Source organism: Osmerus eperlanus, chromosome 25, assembly GCF_963692335.1.
Source record: "Osmerus eperlanus chromosome 25, fOsmEpe2.1, whole genome shotgun sequence".
NCBI lineage: Eukaryota > Metazoa > Chordata > Actinopteri > Osmeriformes > Osmeridae > Osmerus > Osmerus eperlanus.
The window spans coordinates 3,531,061-3,543,597 of record NC_085042.1 but is presented as its reverse complement, the minus strand read 5'-3'; the positions used below and the strand labels follow the sequence as shown (position 1 = coordinate 3,543,597).

The following is a 12,537-nucleotide window of genomic DNA, read 5'->3' as shown; positions in this document are numbered from 1 at the left end:
TTACGAAAACAAACCGATTGATTAATAATTCAAAAGCATCCGGCGTTAAAAAAAAGACATTTATGACCACACTGTCTCCATCAGTGAAGCGTTTAGGGACCTCAGACGTAAGCTACTGTATATGATGAACACTTACGCCTGTTCTCCCAGATCTAAAGGGTGTGCTGCCTGCGATGCCGATGAAGCTCGAATGGGTCTAATCTCCGTGGTGGAGAACATTAGTGGTCCCTGCAGACTCTGACAACATGAACACTGGGTGAGCTTGAGGAGAAGACAGGATGACAATTACTGGAGCTTTAGGGAACAGGAGGGAGGGAGAGGGAGTATGAGAGAGAGGGAAAGAGCTACGGGGGTATACGAGTGAAATGGAGATTGAGAGAGGGCCGGGGGTGGGGATAGAGAGAGAGAGAGAGAGAGAGAGAGAGAGAGAGAGAGAGAGAGAGAGAGAGAGAGAGAGAGAGAGAGAGAGAGAGAGAGAGAGAAAGAAAGAGAAAGAGAGTGAAAGAGAGAGAGAGACGGGGGGGAGGGAGAGAGGGGGAGGGGAGTGGAGATACAGAGAAAGAAAGGGGGAGAGGAAGAAAGAGGGGGATAGGGAGGTAGGTAGGGTAGAGAGAGAAAGGGAGGACAGAGACTGAGGATAGAGAAGGAAAGAGATGGAAAGGGTGGGCGGAAGAGCGAAGGAGAGAGCGAGAGAGAGCGAGGGAGAGAGACAATGGGAGAGAGCGAGAGAGAGCGAGGGAGAGAGACAATGGGAGAGAGCGAGAGAGAGAGAGAGACAACACAATATAATGCTATATGTAGTCAGACAGAAGAGGGCGAACATGCGTGACCATTAGACACACTGAGTTGACACAGCTGTCAGCACGCGCGCAAACAAGACCTGATTCATTGTTTCATTTCCTTCTGAAATTCAATAAGATCAGATTACATTTTATGAGGTATTACCATGCTATAAGATAATAATAAACAAACTAACGCTTACCCTAGCCCTCTCAGTTTGGAACAGAATAAAAACGTTCAAAGCGAGAGAGAGGCCACGACAAGTATATGGCTAACAAAGTCAAACTAAGGTTGAAGAACGCGCAAAACACGCTCATCAGCAAACATATGTATTGTATATAAATACTTGATTCGCTGACAACAGGGAATAATGATGAAAACTCACACGCACCCCCAAACGCAAGCACGCACACTTGACAGACACACACATGAACATCAACCACCTGTTCTGCTGCAGGGGGAATTGGGCCAGGGGGATTGGCCCATATTGCAAAACAGAGCACCTAATTGGCCTGGCCAGGACAGACTGGTGGGCAGTATGAACCCTAACCATGCCCAGACTTGGAGACACTGGCTAAAACTACCATTCTACCAGGCTCTCTGCCAATGCTCAGGTCATGGGAAACACATAACAGTAGCTGTGTTAATGGGTCTGTAATATACCAAACCCTAATTGCAATGGCTGCTACACGTCACATGGATGTTGATATACATCACGAAGCGGCAGGCGCTGTGTGGAGAGCTCCTCTCCCAGCAGACTGTGTTAAGCGGTTTGGTAATCTCTGCATTCTCCCAGGCCATCTGTCTTCTGTACAACATCCCCTTCCCAGCAACACCTCTGGGTTCTCGCCTCTCCTTCCATGGCACCCAAGCAGAACACGGCTTTCTCCTCTCCTCCCTCCTTCTATTAGCATTTCCCACTCGCTCCCTTCCACACTCTGACATATGAAGAGCAGTAGCATAAATTACAGTCCTCGCATGGCCCTCAGAAGTGTGTCCTGATGGATTGTAGGGCAGTGGAGATGTCTATAAATATCCATCGCAGACATGAATATGAACTGTTTGGAACTCATGCTCTCTCGCTCTCTCTCTCTCTCTCTCTCTCTCTCTCTCTCTCTCTCTCTCTCTCTCTCTCTCTCTCTGATCCGCGGCTGGGTGTGAAAGCAGTGGTGAAGGAGAAGTGAGGCCGTCTACTGACAGACGTAATGCGGTCAGGGACTTACTGGGCGTTGGTGGAGTCCATGCTGTACTCCTCCTGGTACCTGGCACACACACACACACACACACACAAAGACAAGCAGAGACAGAGACAGAGAGACACGCACGCACACAGACGCCAAATTACAGACAGCCCCAGACGGACACAGGCAGAGAAGGAGGTGCACAAGGACACAGGGACAAGAGGAGAGCAACACAGAGCCCCAGACCAGGTGCAGAGGCACAGGGATTAGGGGGATTACTCTCCATGAAGACCACAGGAGACCAGAGAAGACACCTGCTGTGTCAGGTTGGCTGCCGTCATCGCTTACGACGCTGTTTTTTCTTCTTCGGCGTTTTCATGTTGGTGGGAGGCCATGGAGACGTGGATGATACTGGTGGCGGAGGACGGTCATGTTGGAGATGAATCGTGAGATGAACGAGGGGTCATGAGAATGACAACAGCACTACGTACACGGTCTGAGATGAGAAGAAGCAGTGAAGGAAACACAACGACAGGACCTGACAGCTCTGGCGATAACGGTGGACGTGGATCAAATGAATCTTTAGTCTCGTTGTCTAACAGACAGAGGGGATGCAGAGTAAGATTGCTGTCTGGGTGATCTGAACAGCGTTCTAAGAGCCCTCTCCTTAAGACACATGGTTCTACATTTACGTAGGTGCTGTTTGTGTGGGTGACTGATGAGTATGCTGTGATCCTTCATCATGTCATCTGGTGGAATTTCGTGCCTGCTCCTGGACCTGTGATGTCCTATATCCTCCAGAGACCCAGGACCCATGAATGTTTATTTGAGTAATAATATTTATTTGAATGTTTAGCTGGAAGAAACATATTTTTAGGAAAAGGAATGTCACAATATCGTTTTCTTATTATTGTTCGACTATTATGCAGCTTTATTTATTTATGCAGAGTTATGCAGCAATAACTTTATTGACTAACTAGATATACACAGCGATACCTGAGGTCGTTCACTAGGTGACATCCTTAAAAAGCCCAGGATGTCCTCTCAACTGGACGAAAGAAAGAAATACCAAGGGCAGTAAGGTTGCAAGTTTACTCGCACCAAAAACCAATGTCCACAACAGGGGGACATGAATTAACTACTGAGTCTCAGGACGATGACTCGTGACAACACGTCAGGACACTCCGAGAGAGGGGTTCTCCCCTCTTGTTAATCAGCTCAGCTGCTATGAGCAGGAGCACCACAGGCAGATGGAGTTGGAGTGTTAGCCTTTAGCATGCATGCAGCTAGTATCTCGGCAAACCCCATACACACATAATCTCATAATCATGCAATGCAGGAATAAACTGCTTCTCACCCCTCTCCAGGTCTGTGCGCCGGTGTGGGCTGTGCAAAGACACCCCAAACAACAGCCACTGGCTACTCTGAACGTCATTTAAAGGTGTGCTATTGACATTAGCTGACAACTCTGTCACTTGTCCTCAAAGACCTATTAGAATAACATTCTCTGCAGTAGTTTCAAGGACTTGTGGAACTTGTAGTTTTCTATGCAGGCAGGGTATAGAACTACAAATCCCCCCCTTCTGAGTTCTTCCATCTAAGACTGTGTCATCATTTCCTTTAGAGCAGCACAGACACACCCCTTTTATCATTTGCATACTATTGACAACTGTGTGTGTGTGTGTGTGCACATGTCTGTGTGTGTACGTGTGCTTGTGTGTGAGTGTGTATGTGTGTGTGTGTGTGTGTGACACGCACACACACACACGCACACACACATACACCAACACTCAGACACACACACACTAATGCTCGAGTGATGGTTGTTTGAGCTTTTAGCTACTTTCAACTATCAAAGTCTTTTTTAATTGGGATAGCTCCACGCCCGAGGCAGGCTAAGAAGGACAAACATTACATAACCCTCCCCAGGAAACACATGAGAAGAGTTCATTAAACAGGAGCAGCTAAGCAGCTAAATCATATATGTTCTGTGATAGCATGAGTGCTATAAATAAATGATAGTCATTTGAGCACTTCGGTACAAAGTTAGTTTCATCGTTTGTGATCTCTCCTTAATAAAGAGAATGCTCTCTGAGAAAATATATTCCTCCACAGACGGCAGAGAACATTGAGTTCAGGAGTTTGATTGAAGTTGTGTCCTATCCTCACTGCACTTCGATTAATCTTACTAGAGCGAGGGCTGCTACCAACCTATTACAATAAATAACCAGTTTGGCGAGGACGCTTGAAGCACTTCAACCAACTTTTCTGAAGCAGTAATATATCTAGAGTACTCTACAAGGCATTGTGGCTCCATTCTCTGCTCAACAGCACTTAGCTCTGATGGTTAGGGTTAGTCATGGACTCTATATTAGATAGAGTGCCATCTGTCTGTGAAAGTAAACACCTTTTACAACCTACAGTAGATACTGCCTGGATTGTTTCCGGACCAGCGCCATCAAATAAGGAAATGATAACTGATGGGGCGGGCATCGAATTGAGACAGGCTAGCACTGTCCAGCACCTCCCCTACTGTAACCACCTCATCTACTGTAACCACCTCCTGTACTGTAACCATCACCTCTACTGTAACCATCACCTCCTCTACTGTAACCACCTCATCTACTGTAAACACCTCCTGTACTGTAACCACCTCCTGTACTGTAACCATCACCTCTACTGTAACCATCATCTCCTGTACTGTAACCATCACCTCCTCTACTGTAACCATCACCTTCTCTACTGTAACTAGACCTGGCCTATACTCCTAACATTCACAAAGAAATCTGCCATGGTTCCAGCGACTGCTGACTCAGCCCTCTGTGAGACATCATATTTGCAGCACCATCTTGTTCTTGCAAGCTGTGAGGGTGGAATGACTCCATATACCAGGCTCCCTCTCTGAATTTGAACTACAACAGGCAATCATCCTCTGCCCCAGAGGAGAACACATTCTGTCAGGAAGCAAACATTACAGGAACTAAACTAAGAGACAGTTATGACCAAAGAGTTTGGGGTGTGTGCCTGTGTGTGTGTGTATGTGGGTGGGTGTCAATGGGATGTAAATAATAAAAAGTGCTGCTGTCTTTAGGGCTGACTTTGGTGCAGCAGTCTAAAGCAGAGTTCAGAGTCTGTATTATTGATGGCATAGCGAAAGTCTACCTATCATCAAACTGCAATGAGCTCTGCGAAAATTCCTAAAGTGCACAGTTCGCGTTTGACAGTTTTAATGACGTGTTAATATGTAGGTACACAGTGCGGGTATGGGTATGGGTATGGATGCAACGTGGAGAACCGATGACTCACCATGAATAAAAAAAGCTGGTAAATGTATTTGTGGGAACATATATTGACAGACTGAACACCCTGCACCAACATAGAGCCTTTTCCCCACCCCTTCCACATCCAAAGTATCTAATTAAAGCACAACATTGCCATTTTCGGTGAAAACATCATCATTCTATCAGGCCATCAGGTGCTGTCAGAAGACTTGTAAACTGGAATCTGTTGACGATGTGTGTGTGTGTGTGTGTGCTGTACAACTCAAAAAGACAAAGTAAACAAATATGAATGTGGGGGGGTACTGGGCGATGCCAATACTGCTCTCGTCTCAATGAAAAAGTTCACAAATGACTCATTTGATTTGCAAATAAGCCGTGAGTTTACAGCAGGTGTAATCCCAGGTGTACTGTGTACACCCAATCTCCTGTGGTTTGCATTGGAAACACAACAATGTACAATGAATCAAATCATTCGTATGCTGTCAATGGCATCAGCAAAATGCAAGTCATCAACACAACCTGTTTAAACAAGTGAAGCAACTGACCCATTATGCTACACATTCTGGACAAGCAATATGGATTTATATAGACCTCCCTGTGCTGCAGCATCATCCGATTTATGTAAGCATTGAGCACTGCAGGAAAGCTCAAATGATTCTTGGAGGAATTTGACTGACAGGGGGAGGGCAGAAAAATACGGATCCAATTTGAGCAGCTCTGCCCCTGCTTAGTAGCCTACTGTAGCCTACTATCAGTCTTCCCTATCTAATAAATCATCATAAAACGCGCATACAATCTGTCAGCGTCGGGTTACAAGCTGAGCGAAGAAAACAGCACCCTGCAAGCAACATTATGTCCACCATACATTTGTCTTTCCCGTGGAATATTTAAATAATGTGTTGGACTGTAATATCGATAATTTCGTATAGGCAATATTTGCAGTTAAGAAAAGCTAATAATCAACAATTGGAGTAGTTTTCCCGCCGTGCACTCCCGTTATCGCAAAGGCTGGTGTTTCGAGGATGCTGCAGGTCTTATTATCGAAGTCAGACTAGAAACATGCGCTACCTCTGGCCGGTATCGCTCCCGAAAGAGCCCATGGTCCGTATCGGCACGGCAGGATTAACCCAGGTCGGCTCGGTAGGAGTTTTCTGAGCCGCAGATTTGACGTCTGGGTCTATCTCCGAAGGGGACGGCGTCAGTTTGGCGCCTGCCATAACCACTCTCTTCCAGGTTACCACCAGCCGAGATCAACCAATATGTTCCTCCAGTCGGAGTCTCAGAGATTGGCTACGACCGCAAGCCGCATTGTGAACTGCCATCAGACGGAGGAACGGGCATCCTTTCGCTTCTACATTTCTTGTTGCTAGGACAAAGTCATGTAGGCACCAAGCGTTCCTCTCGTGGTTGAGCGCTCCATTCTTTGGAGACTGTGGAGTCCCATTCCGACTCGGCTTTAAACGTCATCATCCCAACGTCAACCATTCAGTCATACCCACCAGTCTTGGCATGCCTACGGGCTGCACCAATTATATAACTTGCAAGATGTTAGGGTTGATGCCAGGAGAGCTACATTATTTACTACCATGGTCATTTCCAGTCTCTTGAATTTGCTTGGTAGCCATAAAATGATAACACACTCCAACACATAATACCATCCAAACGTCTCATCTAGTGTCGGTCTAAAGCAGCAGAAATATGACACTTGAATAACACACATTATTGAATAATCCACTTACTATTAAGGATGCAAGTACAATACATAATGTTCACCGAACCAAAAACTGAAATATTATGCAGGTGACAATAAGGTGTCTGTTACACTTCTGCTCTCTCTGTGTGTGTGTGTTTACATGTGTGTGTGTGTGTGCGTGTGTAAAGATGGAGAACGGCATCCGACACTGGAAAGACGCCTGGGAGTTTACAGCTGCCACCACAAAGGATGACAGCGAGCACACAGGTGAGCGACATGTATGAAGGTGAACAAGACTGACTGAGGCGAGAGAGAGGGCCAGGGCCATGCACACAGCCTGCGTGGAGCAGCTCACAGAGACACCGTGTGGTGGAATGGGGGAACTACAGGCGCCGAACGGCACCCACACTGATGAGATCTCCGTTGTGAGACCGCTGTCGTAGCAGTCAAGTGTGAAACGTGACTGCTCGATCCATCCCATAAATAGTGTTTACATCTATCAAGGGGGGAGGGGGGAGGGGGGGGGTCGAATCTTATCAGCTGTAAACTGGTAATTAGTCCACACAAACCTCAACACAACATCACTAGTCCACACTCGATGCCGTACACAAAGACTTGGAGAGCGACCCACATTTTTCCCTTGATGTGTTTGAATTGCAGCACAGCACAGTGACGTGTCAGTGGGAATGTTCCTGGGCCCCAGGGCTTGGACCTGGGCCCCTAACGTGAAATAATCACTATAAGGCTGCGCATCATTTCCTGCCTCTGCGCTGCAGATTGGAGGGGAGAGCCAAATGTTTTCTCTGTCAGAACACATCACAGCAGGAATGGCCCCCTGGCCTATTCTGCCCCCCCCCCTCCCCACACACACACACACTCCACCCCCCTCTGGCTAGCGGAGCAGCTGCCTCCAACATAACATGTCCAGAGTAGAGAGGAGAAAAGGGCCGGCCAATGCCACTGGCATATACACACACACATACATTCACACACAGACACACACTAACCCAACCCTGGAGACCCTACCCACCCTGAGGGCTAAATAAATCACAGGAAAAAGAAAATGTGTTCTTTCATGTGGACTCTGAACTCACATATGGACACAGCCATGACAACATGCCATAGTTACGCCAGGTCTACAGGCCTGCCTTCTTTAATAGAACCACATGAGTCCTGCAATATTACACAGCAAGCTAAATATCAGCAAATTCCATTTCTTAAATGCAACTTTTAGCATCGCTTTTGGGTTTGCTAAATCTCCCCTCTAGAAATTATGAAATAACATTGCCCTGGTGGCAATAAGGACAGAATAAGCATCTATACTTATCATAAATAAAACAACACTCGACAGGATAGACTGAGCGGAGTTGCTGTTCAATGTCCTCCATGGGGTGTAACAAGGCCAAACAACTCAAACTAAACATAACAGGAACATCACAGCTAATGTTGCTCCTGTTTAATGAAGACTTCAACAATGTACCAGCTAATGACATGTTGCACTAATTCAACAGCAATAGAACATGAGAATAATTGTAATCATAGGAATATAGCATAATGCAATATACTAATAGATAATATTATATAAGATGATGTGTGCATTCAAGTGTATTCAACAAACCAAATCAATATCATATCAATTCATTTGTTTACGGGCGAGCTACTGCTGTTTAATATGCAATTGAAATCGATACATTTTCATGTCCTGCGCTTGCTTTTATTGTTCCTAAGAGGGCAGACTGTTCCCGAAGCTAGGGTGTGGTTATCCTAAACATCCTGCTTCACCAAGCTGGAATCACCTCAAACACACGCCCCTCTCTACCTGAGAAGCAATCATTCCATTTCTTGAAATCCCAGTGTGACGACGAGGGAAATAAAACCCAAACAAGCACGGCATACTGAACATCATGTAAAGGAGTTACCATCGCGACTGGCGATTGGCTGCTTTTCCACTCAAGTGATTGGGCACTGTCTTTGGAAGCCTCGTCTCGCTCGGGGAAACCACGGCATTCCTCGATCGTCAAAACCGCCTCGAGGACCTCTATCGGAGCCCCCTAACCCCTCCCCTCCCCATCATGACAGCGCCAAATCCAATCAGATAATTCAATTGGCAGACAGACAGTACTAGAGTGGCACATGCGGCCGTAAAAGCACCAGGATCCATCGAACACAAAGACACGAGGCACCTAAGAGGAAGGAAAGCAATCGGAAGCCACGAATCCTTAATTGTCCCCTGACAGTTTCTGACTAAACGGACGAGCCCACCCGGTCTGTCCACACCCTGGACATGTCAGTAGGGGATGTACGGCAGGAGACAACTATTGGCCACCACACTCAACCGTCACTTTTTAAGCAGCAGCTTCCATTTCCCGATTCCATTACAGACCCTGTAAACACACACACACAGAGAGAGAGAGAGAGACACACACACACACGCAGAGAGAGAGACACACACACACACACACAGAGAGAGAGAGAGACACACACACACATGCAGAGAGAGAGAGAGACACACACACACGCAGAGAGAGAGAGAGAGAGAGACACACACACACACGCAGACGCACACACATGCTCACACTGTTTGAGAGAGTGGGTTTCACCACAGTACTACTAAGAGCTCATCTCACCCAGATGCCCCTTCTGGCTGTATCTGTCTGCATCCCACTCACTGCTGGTTCATCTGTGTTGGTCTGGCGCCAGTTTGGTGACTAATGCAACCTGTGGTCTAGACTCCAGGCTCTGTCTGTCCAGTTCTGCCTGGACCAGTGTCCGCACAGCTTCCCCCCCCCCCCCCCCCCCACCCACCCCCCCACCCCACGCTGGGCGACACGACACCGGACGCCATCGACAGAGAGAGACAGCTGTCAAAGCAGTGGGTGTCCTGTCCCTGGGCCCCAAGAGCAACCACTCAGAACATGCTAGAACACAATCCTTGAACATCTCAGCTGATCTGGGAAAAGACCTGAGATTAGAGTCGGGCGATGAGGAGAAGGTTCTCCTTCTCAGCCGTTTCAGAGCCGTTTTGGTCGATTTGGAGGCCATTTCGCTGTTCTTAGCATCAGTTAGCCCTCTTAATCCATCAGCAGTGTCGACAGCACCGGGGGAATGGAGAGGGATAGACGAATTGGATTACACACACAGAGGAAGACGGAAGTCAGCCCCGTCACCCCGCTGTTCGTTCCGTTTTCGGTCAACGTCGAAGTGCATAAAAGTGCGGCTCGCTTCTATGTCTGATGGGAAATATCACCCCCTCGCACAGGCGTGTCAAGCAGGGCCGGCGCACAAACACACATACACACACACACACACACAACCGCCCCCCTCCCAAGCACACACACAGCCTTCTCCACCTTCACCGGCAGCCTGGGTGTCTAGAGAGAGAGAGAGAGAGAGAGAGAGAGAGAGAGAGAGAGAGAGAGAGAGAGAGAGAGAGAGAGAGAGAGAGAGAGAGAGAGAGAGAGAGAGAGAGAGAGGAGAGAGAGAGAGAGAGAGAGAGAGAGAGAGAGAGAGAGAGAGAGAGAGAGAGAGAGAGAGAGAGAGAGAGAGAGAGAGAGAGAGAGAGAGAGGCGTCTACAGAGATGGGGGAGGGGGAGCGCTGGGTCCTTTTGGAGCCTGTGAGCCTCTGCCTCTTCTCTGCAGCTTGGAAACAGTCCATTTCAGCAACAACAACAAGAAAAATCAAAACAAAACCATAATTGCATTCGTCCCCGCTAATGTGCCACACGCCCCTAAAAAGCTCCAGCAATTCGGGCTGATATGCTTTTAGAGCCATTGTAAGTGGGGCGGAGAGGAAGTATGAAGGATGTCTCTGGAAGTAGCCCAGCAACCCTCCCTGATTAACCTCGATAACGAGCCTGGGATCAATCTGGACAACGACCCCCCCAAAGCGCAAGCGGACCTGAGGGTCAGTCACCGGCTATGCTGGCCACCTGCCTGTTCTCTACCCCAAAAACCAACGCAGACGGGACGGACACCTGCCACAATTCAGAGTTCTCTCTGTGCGGATTTGGCTCTTGATTTAAACAGTGGTGACGAGGTGAATCTGAATATAAAGAATGTCATCGAAAGGAGAAATAACCAGCAGAACTCACTATATCCAGGGAGAATGGAAAACCTTACAATACTTCCAGGGCGAGTACTGGTGATGTGTGGATGCGAACAGCTTTGATTATAAAACACTCTGACAGCAGTTTCCAGTGGGGGTAGTGAGAGAGAGAGAGAGAGAGAGAGAGAGAGAGAGAGAGAGAGAGAGAGAGAGAGAGAGAGAGAGAGAGAGAGAGAGAGAGAGAGAGAGAGAGAGAGAGAGAGAGAGGAGAGAGAGAAAAGTGTGAACATCATCTAAGTTTACATAAGCTTCACCTTGGGGGGTTACAAGGTAATGGACATACAGTTGATCTACAAGATAATCATCTATGTGTGGCTGTCATACTTCGGTTCTACTGAAGGTTAGGTTAAATGTGTTTGGATACAGATAACATACAAAATAGGCCAGTCGACAATTTATTAGTAGTATAAAGCTGGGAATTGATTGTGTCTTTTATTGCTAGTCAAATTGAAATGTCCATGTTTGTCGGACAGACAATAATGATAATTTGGAGCCTGTGCATATTTCCAATGAGTAATAAGATGTACTAGCAGCCTTCTGACAGAATGAGATATCAGCTGAGAAAACGACAATGAACACAAATACAGCCTTACCGAAAATATGATACTGTTATAAAACACCTTCTTATACACTCCATACATCCACAACACTCTAAGGGTTTATTAACATAGTAACATTTATACACCAGGCTTATGATGTTGCTGAGGTAAGGTGTAAGGAAGGAACATTAACCACTTTAATCATCTCTGGTCATGCTCTGGGAAAACACATTCAAGCCTCAGCTCTCCAGGCACCAGCCTCTGCTGCAAATCTGAGTCGAACCCAACATTTCCATGTAAGTTAAGTTAATATCCACCGTGAGGTGGAAATCCCCCGGGCAGTTACCAGCTGCTGATGTTGACAGAATATTCTTTCCCAACGACCAGAACCCAGGCTCCATATGTTTCCTTCCAACCAGCACCTTGGACAGCTCCAACAACCAGAACCAGGCTCCATCCGTTTCCTTCCAACCAGCACCTTGGACAGCTCCCCACCAGAGACGCTCCACACTCACACACACACACACAAACACCCAGGTATGCCTCTACCTGTCGTCGTTGTGGAAGGACTGATCTCCCAGCAGCAGGTCCCTGAACCGGTAGCGAGGAGGAAGAGGAGGGACTTCGACTCCACCTCGGCCAGCCTGAGGGCCGAGATGTCCAGGAGGACGCCCGAGCTGTTCCTGTTGTTCTGCACTTCCTCCGAGGGCCCCGGAGATCTGGGATACACACACACACACGAGCAGGGTGACACGACACACACACACCAGCAGGGTGACACGAGGAATATTCATGCAAAAACACAGCTTCGGTTTAAGAACCGAAGATAAAGTGTACAAGGCTAGATCGATCTTTATACTCATTAAGCCGTACAACTCCCCAGATTCCAATTAAAAGATCCAGTTTGCATCTGGATGAAACGCTGTAGGGTAGCGTTTGTGTCGACAAATACTGGCAG

The 12,537-nt window shown here is 47.4% G+C and overlaps 1 protein-coding gene across 1 annotated transcript in view; it reads right to left on the bottom strand.

Moving 5' to 3' along the window:
• LOC134011882 (potassium channel subfamily T member 1-like) overlaps positions 1–12,537 on the bottom strand; it is a 36,788-nt gene that overhangs the window by 21,533 nt on the left and 2,718 nt on the right. Inside the window, 2 exon segments of the mRNA XM_062451392.1 lie at positions 12,129–12,207; positions 12,210–12,298. Of these exon segments, the coding sequence (XP_062307376.1) occupies positions 12,129–12,207; positions 12,210–12,298 (168 nt within the window).